Below are 18,219 nucleotides of genomic sequence, written 5' to 3'. Positions count from 1 at the left end.
AACATACAAAAGTAATAGGCCTATTTTTCTCTTGATTGTTGATGTGAAATTTCTGAATAAACTATTTGCTTAAAGTACCTTCGGTGTATTAATAGAAGTATACCCTCAATATGATTAAGGTCAGTCCTGGAATGCAAGGATGGTTCAACATATGGAAATTTAATAATATAAGTTCTTATACTAACAAATTAGAAGAGAAAATTATTACATGATTAGATGCTTAAAGTGTATTTGATAAAATTCCACAGTAATATCCAATAACAATAGTAAATGTATAAAAAGAAAACCATCCAAGTGCAGTAAAATCTATTTATCCCAAAGCCCACAACAAATGACATTTCATACTGCAGGAGACACTGATTTTAAGATAAAGAACCAGACAGGGATAAATGTCATTACCTTTATTTTCAACATTATTTCAGAGTCTCTACATGATACAAAAAGACAAGAAAACAAAGTCATGACATTGGGAAACAAGAGAGTCAAATTACTCATCATTTTCAGATATGATTATATATAAAATATAAGTAAACTCATTAAATATTGTTATACTTCTTTTTTTTCCCAACAACAATTTTTAAAATTATCTCAAACGCTTTGTTTTAATCAAGAATATCTTCTTAGAACCTGTCGTGTTTTTTTCCATTTCATTGCTTCTAAATATACTATTGTTTTTGCTTCACAAATGATATTTCTGAATCCATTCTTCATATTTTAATCCAACCTCATTTATTTATTTGTTTTTATTTTTTATTTAAGTCCAAGTTAGTTAACATGTAGTCTAATAATGATTTCATGAATAGAATTTAGTGATTCATCACTCACATGTAACACCCAGAGCTCATCCCAGCAAGTGCTCTCCTTAGAGTCCATCACCCATTTAGCCCATCCGCCTACCCAACATCCCTCCAGCAACCCTCAGTTTGTTTTCTGTATTTAAGAGTCTCTTATGGTTTGTTTCCCCTCTCTTTTTTTTAATTTTATTTTTGCTTCCCTTCCTCTATGTTCATCCCTTTTGTTTCTTAAATTCCACATATGAGTGAAATCATATGATATCTTTTTCTGACTTATTTCACTTAGATTTAATGCACTCTAGTTCTATCACATTGTTGCAAATGGCAAGATTTCATTCTTTTTGATCACCAAGTAATATTACAGTGTGTGTGTGTGTGTGTGTACACACACCACTTGTATGTGTATCTATGTATACCACATCTTCTTTATCCATTCATCAGTTGGTGGACATTTGGGCTCTTTTCATAATTTGGCTATTGTTGATAGTGCTGCTATAAACATTAGGGTGCATGTGCTCCTTAGAATCAGCACTTTTGTATCCTTTGGATAAATACCTAGCAGTGCAATTGTTAGGCTGTATGGTAGTTCTATTTTCAACTTTTTGAGGAACCCCCATATTATTTTCCAGAGTGGCTGCACCAGTTTGCATTCCCATCAGCAGTGCAAAAGAGTTCCCCTTTCTTAACATTCTCACCAACATTGGTTGTTTTCTGAGTTGTTAATGTTAGCCATTCTGACTGGTGTGAGGTGGCATCTCATTGTGGTTTTGATTTGTATTTCTCTGGTGATGAGTGATGTTGAGCATCTTTTCATGTGTCTGTTAGCCATTTGAATGTCTTCTTAAAACATTTTTTAACGTTGATTTATTTTTGAGAGAGACAGAGACAGAATGCAAGTGGGTTAGGGGCAGAGAGAGAGGGAGACACAGAAGCAGAAGCAGGCTCCAGGCTCTGAGCTGTCAGCACAGAGCCTGACGCGGGACTCGAAGTCAAGAGCTGTGAGATCATAACCTGAGCCGAAGTCGGACGCTCAACCGACCAAGCCACCCAAGCGCCCCTGAATGTCTTGTTTGGAAAAGTGTCTACTCATGTCTTCTGCCCATGTCTTAACTGGATTATTTGTTTTTTGGGGGGGAGGGGTGTTGAGTTTGGTAATTTCTTTATAGATTTTGGATACTAACCCTTTACCTGATATGTCTTTTGCAAATAGCTTCTCCCATTCTGTCAGTTGCCTTATAGTTTTGCTGATTGTTTCCTTCACTGTGCAGAAGCTTTTTATCTTGATGAGGCACCAATAGTTCATTTTTGCTTTTGTTTCCCTTGCCTCTGAAGACATTTCAAGTAAGAAGTTGCTGTGGCTGAGGTCAAAGAATTTGCTGCCTGTGTTCTCCTCTAGGATTTTGATGGTTTCCTGTATTAAATTTAGGTCTTTCATCCATTTGAGTTTATTTTTGTGTATGGTATAAGAAAGTGGTCCAGGTTCATTCTTCTGCACGTCTGTCCAGTTGTCCCAACACCATTTGCTGAAGAGACTGTCTTTTTTCCATTGGATATTCTTTCCTGTTTTGTCAAAGATTAGTTGGCCAGATATTTGTGGGTCCATTTCTGGATGCAAAAATTCCCAACAAGATATTACCAAACCAGGTCCGATAATACATTAAAAGAATTATTCACCACAATAAAGTGGGATTTATTCCTGGGATTCAGGGATGGTGCAGTATCCACAAATCAATCAATGTGATACATCACATTAATAAAAGAAAGGATAAGGACTACATGATCCTCTCAATAGATACAGAAAAAGCATTTGATAAGATAGAGCATCCTTTCTTGATAAAAACCCTCAAGAAAGTAGGGATAGAAGGAACATACATCAAGATCATAAAGGCCATAAATGAAAGGCCCACAGCTAATATCACCCTCAGTGGGGGGAAAGGGAGAGCTTTCCCCTAAGGTCAGGAACATGACGAGGATGTCCATTCCCACCACTGTTATTCAACATAGTGTTGGAAGTCCTAGCCTCAGCAATCAAACAACAAAAAGAAACAAAAGGCATCCAAATTAGCAAGGAGGAAGTCAAACCTTCATTTTTCACAGACAACATGATACTCTACATGGAAAACCCAAAAGACTCCACCAAAAAACTTCTAGAACTGATTACATGAATTCAGCAAAGTTGTAGGATATAAAATCAACACACAAAAATCAGTTGCATTTATATACACCAATAATGAAGCAGCAGAAAGAGAAATCTAGGAATCAATCCCATTTACAGTTGCACCAAAACCCATAAAATACCTAGGAATAAACCTAAGAGGTAAAAGATCTATACATGAAAAACTAGAAAGCTTATGAAAGAAATTGAAGATGCAAAATAAATAGGAAAACATTCCATGCTCTTGAGTTGGAAGAACAGATATTATTAAATTGTCAATACTACCCAAAGCAATCAACATATTCAATGCAATCTCTATCAAAATAACATCAGCATTCTTCACAGAGGTAGAACAAACAATTCTAAAATTTGTATGGAACAAGAAAAGACCCCAAATATCCAAAGTATTATTGAAGAAAACCAAAGCTGGAGGCATCGCAGTTCCAGACTTCAAGCTGTATTACAAAGCTGTAATCATTAAGACACTATGGTACTGGCACAAAAACAGACACATAGGTCAATGGAATAAAATATTGTTATACTTCTTAAGACAGCTTGGCAAGGTTTCCACTTACTATTCATTTTTGAGGTTCCAGGCACTTCAGTCCACAATGTGAACAGCACTTCTGTGACACTGGGCAATCATTATCCTGAAGGCACTTGGGTCTATCAAATGTGGAACACACCACAGGCTTGTGTGGGCAGAAACCTGATTTGGCTTTATGGGATAAAATAAGACACTTGATCTTGAAATACTTGATTATAGTTTGAGACAAAGTTGGGAGATTTGGGGAACCCTAAACAGAGCTTTCTTCTGATGAAGTCTCTTACCCTTCCCCCTAGAGTAACAATAGATTGTACAAGGCAAAGTATCAACTTTCTATGGCTAATAATTTGAGGAGTATCAAAAGGCTTGACATCTCTGAGTTACAAAATCTGATAGGATTCCTGCTGGCCCTCAAAGAGCTAATGGATTTATTTGGGTTATCTGATCCCAGATTACCAGAGATAAAAGGAATATGGGAGAGCACCCAGAACTTCCTTTTTAAATATAAACTGTACAAATTGAGGATCATGTAGGGAAAATGAGTTGTCTACGGCCATAATGAAAATGAGTAGAAGAGTTGAAGTCAGTTGAAAGGACTTGGATTTCTTCCACCATACTGTGCTGTACCTCAAAACACTAACAATCTCTGGGACAAGACTATACTAACTCAGCACTACATGAAGGAGTGAGACCTAACCTCAGAAACTACAGAGTTCACTTCTGCCCCAACAACATTTTGCTGCCAATCATTACTCCAGCACACCTACAGGATGTGGATATGCTCTACATGCTCTGAAGTTCTGTGCAGACATAAGGGCTTATTAGGAATGTACCTAATGGTTATCATTTTTTTTTTTTGTACAAATAAGTGGGTATTGTCACCTGTCAGCCATTGAAGATGAGACTTAGAATAAATAAGTTCTCATGGGGAAAAATAGGAAGTGATACTATGCATGATTGTCTTTGAAGCCTAGCAAATAATTTTCCTGAGATCAGCACGACAACACAAGAGCAGTTATTGGGCATTAAAAAAGGAAAAGTTCCCAAGAGACGCCTAAGGTCAACTGAAGGGGTATCTCCTATTCCATGGGACAACATGACATCCTTAGCATATGCCCCGGAGACTTTGGGAGGTATACCCCCAGTCCTCACCTGTCCAGGCCATGGCACAAACAAAGCCACACATGGATTCACAACATTTGTCCCTTTGGGGGCAATCGATGTCACTCTTACACAGAGATGAACATTCCATACGGTTCTTGAAAGGGAAGAGTGGGCAATGTCCTTTCTTGACTAAAACAAGAGCAGATGTGAGTTCTCTCAAACCCCAGCCCATCTCACTGTTTTAAACAGCTTTCCCTTCCCCTCCAAACTAGTATCTCTTTCTGTCACTTGGTTCACTCTACCCTGATGACCTCTGGTAGGCTGTGAAGGAATGTAATGCCTCACCATCTCATGGGATGTAGTAGAAAGAGAGTAAGGCTGGGTGTTTGAAGCCCCAGGTGAGAAGATGACTCCCCAGACCAGGGTGGCAGCTGTTGATGTGGTAAGAAGGCAGCTGTTGATGTGGTAAGAAGTGGTCAGATTCTGGATCTATTTTCAAGGTAGATCTAAAATGATTTCCTAATGCAATGGATGTGGATTGAGAAAGCGCAATGCTGATTCATCAAGAGTTACTTAGAAGTTTGTGTTGTTTTGTTTTGTTTTGTTTTTTCAACCAAGCTGGAGAGAAGTATGGACAGAGCAGGTTTGAGATGGGAGAGCAAAGATGAGTGGTTCTCAAACAAATGAAGTGTGAGATGTTTTTGAGATCCTGATGGAGGAGAAGACAAGGCAGTTGGAGTTTGGGAGTCAGATTCAGGCTGGAGATACAACTGTGTGAGTCACTAGGGTAGAGATGGTATTGAAATGAATTCTTTAGAATTTTGTTCATGTTTTCTGTTGTCCTTATCTGATTGCAAATTCTATGAGGGTAGGAGGTGCTTCCTTTCTCCTTCCCCTCCACCTTCTTCTTCTCTTTCCTTCTCTTTCTACCTCTTCTTCCTCTTCCTGTTCTCCTTCTCCTCCCTCTTCCTCTTCTTCCTCCTACTGCTTATCTTCCTCCTCCTCCTCCTCTTTCTTCTCTTTCTCCTTCTTCTTCTTCTCCTCCTTCTCCCCTTTTTCCTCCTCCTCCTCGTCCTTCTTCTTCTTCCTCAGGTCAGATTCTAACAGACCATGGTGTGTTTGACTCTCAAAACTATTGTTAGGTTCTTTCTGAGGTCTAAACATAAATTTCCCCCAAACCAGCTCAAACCAATTTCCCTGGCCTCTTCTTCTGGTTTCTGAGAGAGAGCCAAGGTCTAGTTTATAGTGCCATAATTCCTTACAGCCTCCCACAAAGGGTCAGGCCACAAGGTTGCCTTGGCCATTCAGGCTCACTAGGCCTATAGAATTAAAATTTCAGATCTACCCCTGACCCACTGTGAATCCTTGGGCAACTAAATTTACCTCTCTGTTTTCTTGTCTGTAAAATGGAGGTGATGGTATACATTTCAGCCTGCATTGCAGAATCTGAGGTCAAAGTTCTAGTGCTGCTTTGTAAAGTCACACAGTGCTGTGCATTTTGAACATCAACGGCCACCACCTCAATTATTACCATTTAGCAAACCGGCACTATTGAACAGCCATCATGTCAAATATTTGTGTCCTGATCACATATAATCATACCAACAACTCAGCAATGACTTTTGTTATTCCAGTATTATGGGGGAGGGAACTGAAACTCAAACAGGTGAAGAAATTTGCAGTAAGTGGGAAAAGGGGGATTTTTATCTACATCATTTGTCACTTAAGCTCTGTAAGACATTGTCTCCCAACATTAATGCTAATGGTCATTATAGTAAGGAATTAATCCACAGCCCTCACCTTCACTCCACCCTATTCTTCACCTACTCCGTGCTCTATCCCTACTTCTTGGGAAACCAGAGCTGACCTGCTTATGTTTCATTTTTGAGTAAGTACTTAGGTAACACTCAACAGGTATGTGCACTATCTGTTTCCTGGCACAACAACTCCATCAGGTCAATACTATCATGACCCCCCCATTTTGTAGACAAGAAAACTGAAGCTCATGGAAATAGGAAACTGACCCAAGACCACCTGTTCAGTGAATGATTGAGCTAAGAGTTGAACAAAACATTTTAACCTTAAAGCCTGAGCATATGAATATTCTGATGTACTATTTCCAGTTACACTAGGCCCTCAGATGGCCAGGCATATAAGTCTTACCAATTAATGTGCAAGCCATTATGCAGTGTTCCTTGCTGATGAAGTTGTTAGCATTCCCATAGCAGCCTCCATAGGTAAAGGGTTTGCAGAGGTGATGTTTATTGTCAAAATACCAGTGCATGATATTACTGTTACAGTTTCCTTGCTCTGAGGGTAGCATGCAGGGTTCTGAGGGCAGGAAACAAAGAGGGAAGAACATAAAGGGTAGCAAAAACAAAGAAGGGTTCAGGCCCTCACCTTTGTGCAGTTCTTGGTATTAGATCCAAGTGATTAGGAGACCATCATCAATAAAATTTCTAGCCTAGCTCTACTACAAATACTCTATGTTGCATTGAATCTCTGAGCATCATTCACACCTTTCAAAAGACATAGTGAAAAGCATATGACGTGCTTTGGAGCTGATCTTTCTTCTCTACTGCCTGAGCTTTGGGAGGACAAGACTTGTTCAATGACTCTATCCAAAGTGCCTAACAAAGTGCCTGGCACATAGATAGAATGAAACATCAAGAAGGAAAAAAAAAAAAACCAATCTCTCATGTTTGGAAATTGATCAGAGCTCACAGCTGAGCCATGGTGTGCCCCTGTCAGATATTAACCAGCTCACCAGACAGCTACATCAAACAAGGTCACTCTGGGACCATGATAAAGGGAGACCAAAAACAGTAATTGTGAAAGCCACAGAATACCCAACATCTATGAGTGATTTATGTTTCTCTACATTATGGCTTTATCCTCAGTCTAGCCTCCCTTCTCTGTAGATAAGATAACATGAGATAATCATAAAATTGCCCCACTTTCTGACAACACCCCATATAGACCAAATCCACCCCTGCAAATTACTCAGTCAAAGCCTCAATCCCATAGTAGATTCTTTCCAACAGCTTCTTACTGAGATCTCTCAGGTTGTCTATGGTGAACATTCTCCCTCACTGCAATGAGTAGTAAATCCAACTTGTTCAAATACATATGTGTTCCTGGTGGTCTTTGGCCAAAGGACACTAACAGTAGATATTTTTTGAGTGAATAAATGGATATCTATATCTATAATGCACAATTTCCTCTTATGAGATGCTCTATACTTTGAGTTACCAGAAAACCTCTTTGAAGGCCAAAGAGTCCAAAAATAAGACCAGCATCTAAGCTGACTGGGGTTTACATTTACCACAGTGGCAACAATAGCCTCTTGACACATAGGAAGCATACGACAAGTATTAGTTATTTGTGAATGCTTGAATGTTGAACCAAGAAGACTAACATCAATATTATCCAGTTGCCATCCACCATGCTTAGACTCATTGTTTGTACTTGAGGGTTGGAATATAATTAGAAAAAGAGAAAATCATGAGCCCTGGCCTCTTTGTCCTACCATTCAAGGGAATCATTCAGCAAGTTCTAGACGGGGCAGGAAGTAAGACACCTCAAAAGGCACCTGTGCCCTCAGCCCTGGTGCCACTACCTTGGAGTGGATCCATGCACTTCTTCCCACAGGCAAATGAGCAGCACTTCATCTGTTCCGCGCAGTGCCCATCAGTTTGGCACCAATCTGGAACTTTAGTTTCACAGGTGATCCTCTCATGGGGGCACACTCCTGGTTTCTCTGCAAGAGAACAGTGTCCACATTCACATCCCTTGAGAGTTTCAGCTCTCCCCCCCGCCATGGCAAAGGGGAATAGTGACATTCTCTCAGCCCTCTCCTCTACCTTCCATCCTCAGTGCTTGCTTTGCTTATCTTATGGGCTGGGTCTGCCTCTCACCACTTGTAGCTCATTCAGATTGATCTGAATCAGGAAACTGTGTTTCCTGGAAGAAGGAAAGGGAAGGGAAGCATCTCAGATTCTACAGCAGGGAGTTAAATAGGGACCAGGAGCCTTACCTTAAGTTTGGGAACTCCTCTCTCCTCTTAAAGCTTAATATTTTAATGTCTAATCCCTCTGCCTCCAGTATCTCAGTTGACAGGGAAATTAGTGAGGAGTGGTGTAAATATCACGGAAATAGGAATATTGTGGTCGCGATACCCGATTTGGGCCCCCGACTCCTTGTGAGCTCGAGAACAACCTGAGTTCCACTATGTAACTTCACAGTTATCTTTAAAGTGGGCAGGAGTAGTGCAGCGAGAGGAGCACTATAAGACAGACCTGGCGTGGGAGCCTGACTCCAACACGACTAGCTAAGTTATCTTGGAGAAAAAAGTCTTCCTTCTGAGTCCTAAGCTTTCCACCTATAAAATGAGAATTTCAATCTCTTCCTTACAGTCTGCTTATAAGCATTAAGGAAGATGATGTCTGTAATGCACTCATCACAGTACCTGGCACGTGGGAACAGCGTGGCAGATATGGGATTGCTTCCTCCCTCTGTAGGGTTAAACATGGCTGCCTCATATCCGTCCCGGTAGGAGGCAGCATCTTAAAGTCGCACCCCCCCCCAGATTCCCATCCTCTGGTTATTGAATTAAACATGAATTTAGGTACTGCTGTGGAGAAATTTCATAGATGGGAGCAAAGTCCCAAGTTAATTGACCTTAAAATACAGAGATTATCTGAGTGGGCCAGACCGAAGCTGTCGAGTCCTTTAAAAAGGAGGGGTTTTCCCCTGATTAACAGAGAAGAGGTAAGAGAGATTCGAAGGGTGAGAGGAATCCAACAGGCTATTAGTAGCTTTGAGGATGGAAGAAGCTAATTGCCCTGGACTAAGGGTGGCCTCTGGAAGCGACCTCAGTAGTGCAAATGCTACAGCTAGTAAGCATGGACGAGGACCCTGGGTCCCAGATGGAAACTGCAGCTCTGGCTGACACCTGGATGTCAGCCTGGTGACAGCCCGAACAGAGACAGAACCTGAGCCAGACGCACCACACCAGACCTCTGAACTACAGGTAGTGTGTTACACAGCCAGAGACAAATGTCTCCTCACTAGTGTTGACTTTACCCAGGCCCACCTCTCTCCTGCATCTGGGGGCATTTAAACCTTTTTTGGGTTCTACACTTTAGCTCCTTCCCCCTCTGTCAGCTTCAGCTCCCACTTAGAATCCTCCTCCCTCCCAGCCAGCCTTCTCCAGCCACTTAGCTTGTCCATGTGGTCTCCCCTGAAACACACAAACTGGGGATTCCTCTGCAGCTACTGGGAATGCTCCCCAAAGTTTGGGTCTTGCTCTCTGCTGTCATTACTTGACACATACTTCCCACAGACCACATCCATTCCCACGATGCTATCTGTGGTTCCTATGCCTCCCTCCTGACCTATCCCCACTTCCCAGCTAAGACACATATCCAAGCACCTGGCAACATACACCTGGGCATCTCATAAGACCTCTTTTCCCACATGTACAAAACTGAACTAGCATCTCCCTATGCCTTAGCAGTGCCTCCTTCTCTCTGCTCCCATCTTTATATTGGCATCAATATGCCCCCAGGCTATCGAGAGAACCCTGAGATTCACTCCTCCCTCTCTGTCACCCCAGCATCCTGTCAGACATGGACTCGGGTCAGTTCCTCCTCCTAATCTCTCTCCAAGTCCCATGGCTTCCCCTCTTGGCCACCACTTCCAAGACAGCTCCCGACCTCCGCCCATGTCTCTCTTCCACTTGTGCCACCTCCTCCTCACTGTCCTCTCACCTCAGGTCCTCCCCAGTGTCTGATTCACCTCCAAAAAATTAACTTGGAAAAGATACAAATGAGGCAAAGTTAAGGAAATAATTTGGGGGCTCCAGTCAGGGAAGGATTCAAAGGTTCCAGGGTGGGTGAGCAGGGCTAGTCCTCTGAAGCCACAGTAGAAGTTCCTTCATCCGACGTGAGTCCTTGCCTGCTGTCTGACCCTCAGTCCCAGGAAGGCCTCCTGAAGAAGGGGCAGCCGTAGCTTCCCTCCACCCACCTTTGACTCTTTTCATTGGCGATGAAGATGTCTCCTCCAAAGAGAGAGAGAGAAGCAGCAGGAGCACTACATTCCTTGGGGAGAAGGTGGAACTGTGGACAGGAAGGTGCCTGTGTGGGGTGACAAGAGGCGGGGGATTAGGCACAAGCCAGACAGAGATACAGAGGGTGTGCTGAGAGCCATGCAGATGGTCCACACTTCCCTCAGTTCACAGATGAGGAAATCAAGATACACGGTGGGGAAGGGGGTTGTCCGAGGTCACGTGGAGAGTACGGCAGGCCCTTCAAGCCCAGGACCCTCCTGTTGGCCCCACACTCTGTCCCGGCACTGGGCCATGTCCCACCGGGACCCTCGCCCATTGTGTCACTCCTACATGAGAGGTCACATATCAGTGATCACAGGGATTTGTCTGGAACAGTTGCAGGGCTGGTCTGCCCACTGTCATCCCCAGGGCAACCCCAGACACGAGAGAACACCTTTTTCTTGCTCCACTGATGGCAAGACACTGATGGTAGGAGACTTTCAGGAGGGCCTGAGATGTCCCATTGGGTCCAGGAGCAAGAAAGTCCCAGATGACCGAGGGTTAACCAAAGGATCCCTCATTTCCTTTCTGTTGTTATCCAAGCCTAGCTTCTGATACTCCTAGAGCACCTCATAAATAGACGACCCCCCCCCCCCCCCCACTCACTCAATCCCATTTCCATATGTCTCTTCCTGGTCCTTATGTACTGTTTCATTTTGTGATGTGAAGAACTGATAAGGCCATACAGTGTTACCTCTCAAACTAAGATGCGTTTTGAGGGGCACTTGTCTGGCTGGGCATCTGACTCTTGATTTTGGCTCAGGTCCTGATTTCACTGTTTGTGAGATTGGTCCCCCGCTATCTGCGGAGAGTATCCTGCTTGGGATTCTCCCTCTCCCCGCCTCTCTGCCCCTCCCCCACTCGTGGGTGCTCACTCTTTCTCTCTCTCTGTCTCTCTGAAAATAAATAAATAAACTTAAACACATTAAATTAATAAATACATAAATGCAATTTGAAAACAGCAAGAGAGGAGGGAGGCAGACAGGAAGAGAGAAAGAGAGAGACAGAGAACGTCATTATGCCCAGAATGCACCTATATTATTGGTGGAACTTCAGACCTTGCCAGGAGTCCTTTTCAGATCTCCTGAACCATATTACGTGGCTGCCTAAGAGGAAAGACTTGTAGCAACTTATCGTTTCCCACCCCCGCCACCGGAATTCTAATCCTGTGTCCTCTCTGAATGTTACAGCAATGCCTGGACTGTTCGGAATGGCAATTATGGCCCCAAACTCAGTGACAACTGGTTTTTGGTCCTGGCTTGGTAACTTACAGGTGTAGCTGTATGCGGATCCTCAGTTTCCTCATCGAGGAAATGGAAATGATACACCTACCTGGCAGCTTTGTTGTCACTGTGAGAGTTAGATGAGATTGTGTGAGATTCCTCCTGAGTGGTATGGAGTGGTCAAAAGCAGTGCTGGAGGTTGGACCCGAGTTCACACTGTGGATCCCCCACTTGCCAGCTATGTGGCCTTGGCTCAGCCACTGAACCTCACTGAGCCTCAGTTTTACTTTTCTTTCTTTCTTTCTTTCTTTCTTTCTTTCTTTCTTTCTTTCTTTTTCTTTCTCTCTTTCTTTCTCTTTCTTTATTTCTTTCTTTCTCTCTTTCTTTCTTTCTTTCTTTCTTTCTTTCTTTCTTTCTTTCTTTCTTTCTTTATTGATTTTATTTTTAAGTCTCACCCAATGCTGGGCTTGAACTCACAAGCCTGAAATCAAGAGTCGCTCATTCTGCTGACCAAACCAGCCATGCGCCCCCAAGCCTTGGTTTTCTTTAAAGGAAATAGTAACACAACTACTTCTTACACATTAGAACAAATTGAAGTATGTGGAAAGCATGGTGACTGGCATATAGTGCTTAATATATTTTAGTCAATAAAAAAATAATTCACTGAATGAAAAAAAAAGTTATTACCTTTTCAGCTTTTGAGTGTCCTGTAACACTGTGTATATCATTGCTTTTATTCCCCCAAAAGATTAGCCAAGGCCCTCGGGTGCCTTAAATTCTCGTAATCAAATCACCCTTTTGGTGTGAAGTCTTACACCTGTTAACCCAGTCTTGGGAATTCATTGGTTAGATTAGCCTGTAGTCAGTTAGTAGGAATCAGAGCATCCCGGGGATGGGGGGGGGGGGGGGGGGCAGGGCGAGATGCAGACCAAAGGTTGCCAAATATAATACAGCACGTCCGGTTAGAATTTTTCATAGAAGTATATCCCATGAAATACAAGGACCATCGTTATACTAAAAATTATTTGGTGTTTATCATTCAAATTTAGTCGGTCAGCTTATATTGTTATTTGCTAAATCTGGCAACTTTATTTTTTTTTAATTTTTTTTTAGTTTATTTATTTTTGAGACAGAGAGAGACAGAGCATGAATGGGGGAGGATCAGAGAGAGAGGGAGACACAGAATCTGAAACAGGCTCCAGGCTCTGGCTGTCAGCACAGAGCCCGACGCGGGGCTCGAACTCACGGACCGTGAGACCATGACCTGGGCCCAAGTCGGACGTTTAACCAACCGAGCCACCCAGGCGCCCCTAAATCTGGCAACTTTAAAACAGTGGATTCATTTTGATTTGAGGAGGATCTGTTTGGGCAAGAGACTACAAAACATGGGTCCTATGGGGAATGAGCAAATGCGTGTGGGGGACTTGCCCAGTGGCCCTAGGCAGCGGGACAGACGTGGGAGGCATGGGCACTAGGGTGCTGTAGCAACAGCAACGAACCAGGAACGAAGAGACTTTGAAGCCATGCCATTTGGGGCTCCTCCTATGTCAGTCTACCCATGTGAAAATGACGAGATTCGACTCAGTCAGTCCTGATCATGCTGGCGCACACGTACCCCTGAGGGCACAGGAAGGTTTTCCAGAGGGTACACAGGCACGGACAGATTTAAGGACATGATGTCCTGCTTCTCAAATTCCGCATTTACTTCTTCCTGAAGTTGGTCTGCCTGAGGAAGAGCCTGCAGTCTGCCTTTCTCCTTCTCTGTCTCGCACAAAGCCCCGTGCTGCTTCCAAAAAAGGAGGGGTAGGGACCATACTCCTTACCTATCTCTTGCATGTGTCCAAAGTGTAAAAACTGACTTACAAACAAAGGAACACTTTGAGAGTGCATTTTCCTGAGGACGCTTCCCAAAGAGCAAAGCAAAAATGTGTGGGTAGGAAATACTAAGAGGTTGGTCGGTACCCTGTTTCACTCAGGTGACAAAGTCATAGTATGTCACTGTGCCTTTAGCTCCCTCTTCTAGAGTTAGAAATCCCAAGAGTGATGGCACATATCCACAGGGATGTGTATGAAAACATTAATTTCAATTGAAAAATGAAGTCAGCTGTATTGTGGGAGAAAGTGGCCTGATTTGGCCGATTGAGGACTGACTTTGCCAATTAGTTGATTTGTTTAACATTTTCCATAAATAGAGTTAAATCTGTGGCATAAATTTTTTTAATGCTTATTTGTTTATTTTAAGAGACAGAGAGAGAGAGTGAGAGAGAGAGAGGGCCAGGGGTGGGGTGCAGAGAGAGGAGACAGAGAGAATCCCAGACAGGCTCTGCACTTATAGCTTGGAGCCTGACGTGGGACTCAATCCCACGAGACCATGGCCTGAGAGAGAATCAAGAGTGGGATGCTTAACTGAGCCACTAGCTGCTTCCCCCAACTTTAAAATGTATTTAAAGCATGCAATAAGATAAAAGCATTTTATAAAATATATATTATGGAAGGTCTATGGAAGCTAGTAGTATTCAAACTTTCCAGTGCTTACAGTGTATCAGATTAAACAATATGTCTACATAAAAGAGTAACAAGTCTAATTAATAACATTATTGATCATTTGGTAAATACTGGTAAAGCCTTTTTGGTAAACTTTCCAGAAATGGAGAAAGTCACGTGTGATTTGTGATCAGTATCCTAATTCCCAGGAAACAAATTCTTTTCAAGTATAAGGTTTCCAGTTCTATGCCTTGTAAACATAGAAAGGGGATTTAAGTAAGCTTATATGAATATTTAGATTAGATCATTAAAAAGAGTTTTTTATTATAGAATATTACATGATTGGGGGGCAATGATCTGGAAGTTTGAAGAACCACGTGACATACCTATACTAAAACTCCTTTTGTTCCCATGCACTTACATATCACCAAGAGATTCATTACCTATAGAATTTTGTTTATCAATAAAATTTTGCCAATCGATAATTTCAATGTATTTACTTATATGGTCACTATTATAATGTTATCGAAGTAACAAATGGAATGAAAAATCAGTCTGTAAGAAAACATTTTATTCCTAGAGTCTTATGGTCCCAGGAATTGAAAACTTTACATTTTAATCTATATACATGTGTTTATGGCATAGCAGTATGAAAAGGTCGTGATTAAAAGGCTTTTGAGCATAAGATTATATTACATTAGATTGTGAGTCTGTGGGGCAATAAGAATGGAAATACGAGTTCTACGAGAAGGAGAAGTGTTTTGAAATGTCCAACTCTTAAAGAAATGCTTTCCATATTTTTTTCTCTTTGTTTTTTAAATTTTTAAAATTTTATTTTTTTAAATTTACATCCAAATTAGTTATCATATAGTACAACAATGATTTCAGGAGATTTTATATATATATATTTGATATGAAATTTATTGTCAAATTGGTTTCCATACAACACCCAGTGCTCATCCCAACAGTTGCCCTCCTCAATACCCGTCACCCACTTTCCCCTCCCTCCCACCCCCCATCAACCCTCAGTTTATTCTCAGTTTTTGAGAGTCTCTTATAGTTTGGCTCCCTCTCTCTCTAGCTTTTATTTCCCTTCCCCTCCCCCATATATATATATATTTTTTTTTAATTTTTTAATGTTTTATTTATTTTTGAGACAGGGAGAGACAGAGCATGAACCGGGGAGGGTCAGAGAGAGGGAGACATAGAATCCGAAACAGGCTCCAGGCTCTGAGCTGTCAGCACAGAGCCCGACGCGGGGCTCGAACCCATGGATCGGGAGATCATGACCTGAGCCGAAGTCGGCCGCTTAACCGACTGAGCCACCCAGGCGCCCCTCCCCCATATACTTTTTAAGTGGATGATTGTGGGTATCAAATTAGGATGGTATTTTGGCTCCAAAGGATTTGTTTGTGTTTTTTTTGTTTTTTTTTTTTTTATTTATTTTTGGGACAGAGACAGAGCATGAACGGGGGAGGGGCAGAGAGAGAGGGAGACACAGAATCGGAAACAGGCTCCAGGCTCCGAGCCATCAGCCCAGAGCCTGACGCGGGGCTCGAACTCACGGACCGCGAGATCGTGACCTGGCTGAAGTCGGACGCTTAACCGACTGCGCCACCCAGGCGCCCCATCCAAAGGATTTGTTTTAAAAGTTATGCTGTGGGGCGCCTGGGTGGCTCAGTCGGTTAAGCGTCCGACTTCAGCTCAGGTCACGATCTCGCGGTCCGTGAGTTCGAGCCCCACGTCAGGCTCTGGGCTGATGGCTCGGAGCCTGGAGCCTGCTTCTGATTCTGTGTCTCCCTCTCTCTCTGCCCCTCCCCCGTTCATGCTCTGTCTCTCTCTGTCTCAAAAATAAATAAACATTAACAAAAATTAAAATAAAATAAAATAAAAGTTATGTTGCAGTGTTTAAAATATTAACGTTCACAACATGTTTTCATAATGCATTTGAGATTCCCTCATGTTGTTGTGTGTTGTCTGGACCTTCTTGTTGCTGAGTTATGTTTCATCGTATGGAGGCACCACAGGTTGTTTATCCATTCACTAGTTAACGCGCACTTGGGTTGTTTCCAGTTTGTGGTGATTATGAATTAACTCCCTACAGTTTCATACAGGTTTTTGTATGAGCATAAATTGCCATGTCTCTTGGGAAAGTACCAGGGGGTAGGATTGTTAGGTTGTGTGATAAGTATATGTTTACAAGAAGCCACCAAAATGCTTTGCAAAGTGTCTGTGCCACCTTGCATCTCCACTAGTGGTGCAGGAGAGCTCCGCTTGCCTCACTTACTTGCTAGCATTTAAGATCGCAGATGTTGTATTTTAGTCGTTCTAATACATGCGTAGTGGTGCAATTGTGAGAAATTTTAAGAGATTAAGGCAATTTGCTTGAATTTCTGGGACCATAAGATTCTAAGTCACTTAAAACGATGGTGGGGATATTTTCCCTATTTCCCAGCTGTCCCTTTGACAACGTTCCAAACCCAGTGGGCTCCTCCTTTCTTGAGCCTGGGTAGTCAGAAGCTTCCCCAGAACCCCATCGTCGAACCTACCTCTTTGCCCAGCTTCCCCACATGGCAGAGGTTGCTCTTTGCAGTGAATGGAGGAGCGTTTTGCAACTGAAAGGTCCACAGGTGGTCAGCAGCTAGGGGAACAGTTGAATTTCCAGGTTACCATTTTCAGAAACTACAGGTAAGGCCTCACTATGATTCTATCACATCCCATAACCCCCTACTGCTCCCCCCACTCCCAACCCATGCCGGGAGTACACCAGCCTCAGGTCCCACTTCCATGGCCGAGAGCTCCTTCCTCACATCTTCCTCCTCTCAATGGCACGGCACGTCTCCTGCTTGGCTACTCAACCAGCAATATGCCTTTTGCCTCAGTCACTTGGCAGACCTTGAGGCGGACAATTAGCTCCATGGATCTCCTTCATACACCCTGTCCCACGCTTGGGCACAGTAAGCAGATGCTTCCTCCCAAGATGTGATCTTCTACATAACTCCTATCCAGTGATCTACATTCCGATACTGAATCTCGCTAAGTGTGGCATGCAGAGCACTGCCTATCTCCACAGTGTGTTGTTTAAATATCTTAAATCTTTGTAATTTTTTGTCTCTTTGACTGTCAATAATTCGGAACGGTGTGTGGAGGGCTCTCACTACAAAGATTTCTCAATTTATGTCTGCAATTGCATCGGTGTTTGTTTAATAGATCTTGATTCTATTGATTTAGGTAAATGCAAACATTCCTGGTGAATGGAATCTTTTATTGTTATACAGTGACTCCTCCTCTATCCTGAGAATAAACTCGTCTTACGGTTCTGTATTTCCTGATATCGATCTAACTATACCATCTCTTTTTTTTGTTTGCATTTGCCTCGACTTTTCCCCCTCAGTTTGCTTCAACCTTTCCATGCACTTGTGTTTCATTTTTGAAACAGTGTAAATCTACATTTAAAAAATCTACATTTAAAAATCTACAATCTTTACCTATTAATTGATATTTATGGGATTTAATGACATGTGGGTTCATTTCTACAATCTTATTTTGAGTTTTCTATTATCTATCCTTATTATTTGCAGATTCTGTATTTGCAAATTGGTTTTGTGTGTTTGTCAAACAACTCAATAACAAGAAAACAAATAACCTGATTAATAAATGAACAAAGGACTTGAGTGTACTTTTCTCAAAAGAAAACATACAAATTACCAACCATATATGAAAAGATGTCAACACCACTAATCATCAGGGAAGTAAACACCAAAACTACAATGAGATATCACCTCGTGTCTTCTTAGAATGCC

General features: G+C 42.3%; 1 protein-coding gene across 1 annotated transcript; it reads right to left on the bottom strand.

Moving 5' to 3' along the window:
* Positions 1-3,527: 3,527 nt before the first annotated feature.
* On the bottom strand, positions 3,528-17,205 carry WFDC8 (WAP four-disulfide core domain 8). The gene is made up of 7 exons (XM_042930075.1): positions 17,200-17,205; positions 16,966-17,057; positions 10,628-10,737; positions 8,220-8,360; positions 6,764-6,931; positions 4,649-4,789; positions 3,528-3,667 (listed from the first exon to the last, which is right to left on the bottom strand). The coding sequence occupies exons 1-7, from the start codon at positions 17,203-17,205 to the stop codon at positions 3,528-3,530; spliced, it is 798 nt and encodes a 265-aa protein (XP_042786009.1).
* Positions 17,206-18,219: the final 1,014 nt, after the last annotated feature.

Source organism: Panthera leo, chromosome A3 (genome assembly GCF_018350215.1).
Source record: "Panthera leo isolate Ple1 chromosome A3, P.leo_Ple1_pat1.1, whole genome shotgun sequence".
In the NCBI taxonomy this organism is placed as follows: Eukaryota; Metazoa; Chordata; class Mammalia; order Carnivora; family Felidae; genus Panthera; species Panthera leo.
Note: the sequence above shows the minus strand (reverse complement) of the source record. Positions and strands in the feature narration are given on the sequence as shown.